Source organism: Acipenser ruthenus, chromosome 2, assembly GCF_902713425.1.
Source record: "Acipenser ruthenus chromosome 2, fAciRut3.2 maternal haplotype, whole genome shotgun sequence".
NCBI lineage: Eukaryota > Metazoa > Chordata > Actinopteri > Acipenseriformes > Acipenseridae > Acipenser > Acipenser ruthenus.
In genome coordinates this window covers 7,850,635-7,854,399 of record NC_081190.1, presented here as the reverse complement: position 1 = coordinate 7,854,399, position 3,765 = coordinate 7,850,635, and the positions used below count along the sequence as shown (strand labels likewise).

At 36.4% G+C, this 3,765-nt stretch overlaps 1 protein-coding gene across 1 annotated transcript; it reads left to right on the top strand.

Moving 5' to 3' along the window:
• Positions 1-1,413, top strand: LOC117404135 (forkhead box protein D1-like). Its single transcript, XM_034006888.3, has one exon. The coding sequence runs from the start codon at positions 236-238 to the stop codon at positions 1,247-1,249; it is 1,014 nt and encodes a 337-aa protein (XP_033862779.3). The 5' UTR covers positions 1-235; the 3' UTR covers positions 1,250-1,413.
• The last annotated feature ends 2,352 nt before the right edge of the window (positions 1,414-3,765 follow it).

Here is a 3,765-nt window from a genome sequence, read left to right as displayed (position 1 = left end):
TTCAAGATATTTTTCATACTTTTAAAGTACCGTTTGGTTTTACACAGTGCATTATGTTGTGCTGCTGATCGCCAAAAAAAAAATTACCAGAAACTTAAGACCCTGAAAAAAAGGACTATTTTCTTGCCTCACAAATTGCCTCTTGCCTTCGCTTCCTTATGAGTACTGTTAAAAGAAGACAATATAGAATTTGGTCTTGTCTGCACCTATAGCCTCGGGACCTAGCTGTTGAGCCATGACTCTGAGCTCAGAGATGTCCGATGCGTCCATCCTTTCGGAAGAAACAGATATCGACGTGGTAGGCGAAGGAGAGGATGGAGACAGCCAAAGACGGTCCTACGTGGACGAAGTGGCCCAGATGCATGACGATATTCTCCTGGCCGCGTCGCCGCAATGCGCGGATAGCTTATCATCCCGGGACTCATACAAACCAGCAGGCAAAAGCACCGTAGTGAAACCTCCTTACTCTTATATTGCCTTAATTACAATGTCTATCCTGCAAAGCCCCAAAAAGAGACTGACGCTGAGCGAGATCTGCGATTTTATCAGCAACCGCTTCCCTTATTACAGGGAGAAGTTCCCAGCTTGGCAGAACTCCATCAGGCACAATTTGTCCTTAAACGATTGCTTTGTCAAGATACCCAGGGAGCCCGGGAACCCGGGAAAAGGCAATTACTGGACCTTGGACCCGGAGTCAGCCGATATGTTCGACAACGGCAGCTTTTTAAGGAGAAGGAAACGCTTCAAAAGGCAGCAATCGTCGGACTTGCTGCGGGATCAAAGCAATTTTATCCCAGCTGCCGCTTATGGTTGTGGACCCTACGGCTGCGGATATGGGATTCAGTTCCAGCCTTACCACCCGCATTCAGCTCTTTTCGCATTTCAACAGCAGCAGCAGCAGCAGCAATCCACCAGACACACTGGAACTATTATACCCGCACCTTCCTTAATGCCTCCCACCACTGACCTGGCGAGGACCCGCTTCTACCCCCAGCTCAGTCCCAGTCTGCCTTCATCATTACAGACAACAACCAAATCTAGCGCGTGTGTGCAGCGCTCTCCCTTTTCTATAGAGAGTATCATAGGGGCTCGCCTAAGCCCCGTTAACAGCTGTGGTTCCAGGTCCTCTCCCGTGTTACCCCTGTTACCTTCATCACTCTCCTCGTTGACAGCCCTGCCTCGCGCACACCAAGGACCTGCTTTACACTCGGTGGAGAACATTGCTAATAGGAATTCAAATGGCTGTTAACTTATATACATATATATATATATATTAAAACAAAACAAAAAACTCCCAGAAGGTAGGGTTATTTTTGTACGTTTTTGTTACACTCTCAGCTAAATAACTGGCATTTGAATTCAAATCACCAAAGCCTGTATTCATCCTGTGAAAATGGAAATATATATATATATATATATATATATATATATATATATATATATATATATATATATATATATATATATATATATATTTGGGGGGGGGGGGTTGTAAATTGCAATTTTTGTCCCTTTTTTCACAGTTTTATAACGGTAAAGCGTAATAAAAAAGCGACCCCCTTTCAATCATCAACGTTAATGGATTCTCAGGATAAATTATTTTTTATTATAATCGTGTATATCAACATGAAATAAATAACACTAAGTCTTTCATTTTGACTGCAAAATTAAGTAAAAGAAACGGCTTTTATCATTATTTTAACCCATGTTTTGTATCGAAAAGACACTTAAAGTTATGAATTTGTATTCAATGTGTACTTCTTTACAACAAAACAATAACATTGTACAATCGCTTCCGAGTGTTGTATTGCTGTAGTGTCATTTTTTTTTACACAAAAAATAATAAATAATGTTTTTCAAGAACATGTTCTGGTGACTTGTATTATTGGAAATCTCTAAATAGAACAGACACAATACAATACTTTGAGATAAAACCATTCATTATATATGTACTTGTAACCCGTGTTTTAAACATAATTAAACAGGGCATTCGTATATTTTTCAGGATAGATATTGAGCAGATCTTTAAAGGAAACAGGGCAGTTCGTGGACTATCTAAGTAGCCTTTGAAAAAAAGCAGACTCAGATTATCAGATGATTGATTTATTATAAAAGTTAAATTTTGATCTTGTAAATTCTTCCACTGTCGTAGTTATATTGTTTTTGTTTGTTTGTTTTTGTTTTTTTTGTTAAGCATTTGAACTGGGTATTTTTAAAACCAGGTCAAGTGAATGATAAATGATGTCGTGCTAGATGTGACTGCGGGTTGCTGGGTATGCCATTTGCAGTTTATACCGTTTGACATATTATTTAAAGGCGACACGGTGCATACTTCCAGGCGTGTTGGGCTGTTCTGTATTTGTTTCCACAATGATGACGAGTTGAAAAGTTGCAAGCACTTTGATAGTGTTGTTTTTTTTTTTTTTTTTTTTGCCTTCCTTTACTGTTGTGGAACGCTGACATATCTTACAGATAATTTCAAGCATCTTCCAATTGGTTTGAGGCTTTCAGAGCCTTCCATTTGTAAATTGTAAGAATTCTGATTAATAATGGGTCGAGTTGTACAGCCTACAATTGAGGCCATGACAAAGACTACAATCGAGGTTACAAAATATTTCTCATTATGCATAAGAGTAGTGAATAATATAACTGTTTATAATATAGGAGGAATGGTTTATTATATATATATATATATATATATATATATATATATATATATATATATATATATATATATATATATATATATATATATATATGCCTATATGTTATTTTAAAGCCACTAAAACCAAACAATACAACCGCTTTGGGACGGTAGTCAAGACAATGGGCACATTAGCCATTATAGCTAAGAAATCACAAGGCGGACACACTGGCCTAGTTGTCTTTGTTTAGCAGGAGATGGGTTATGATGTGGATTTATATTAACGTTATTACACGAATTTCAAATTGTTGACGTTTTCTTTTTTAAACGAATGCAGACCATTTTAATTCGAGAAAGTCTTAACGTTATAATTTGAGCTAAATAATATCGGAAAGCAACAAAACACACCCCGCATTGTTTATGTAACCTCAAATGCCATGCTTTTCAGAAGTGTAACTAAAACGCGGCCGTAAGCGGGCGAAAAGAATGCCTGCAAAATTGCAATTATGACAACAAATAGTAATCACTCGCGTGCGCCTTTTCACTTTGACATTAGACATATAATTATCTGTGGAAATAAATTAGAAAGTCCCAAAGATTAAAAGTAAACACATGCAAAAACAAACAGACATGGATAGCCACACGGAACCAACTGAAACAGTTAAAGGGCTTCTGGGCATCGTGTTATTTACAATCGTTACCCTATTCTAATTAAATCGCTTTGGTATTACACTAAAGCAACGAGACAGAATTAGTCACCAGAAGAACAGAAACGTAGTGCGTAAAATAAACGAAACGGCATGGGATAGGGTCTAAATGTGTCCTCATAAAATGTCATATTGACTTTGGAATTGTAGCTGATGGCAATAAAAATAAGAAATAAATAAATTATATATATATATATATATATATATATATATATATATATATATATATATATATATATATATATATATATATATATATATATATATATATTGCAATACACAATTTAGTGTAAAGTCGCTATTAAACATGAACATGAAAACGAATAGAAAATGAAGCACGTCATCACCCAGCAGGTGTTGTAACAAAGAGCATTACAAACTCACTTTGATCTTAGTAATATTATTACAGCATAA

What these genes read in the sequence shown, in the direction of transcription:
- LOC117404135 (XM_034006888.3), top strand. Translation starts at nt 236, where the DNA reads ATGACTCTGAGCTCAGAGATGTCCGATGCGTCCATCCTTTCGGAAGAA.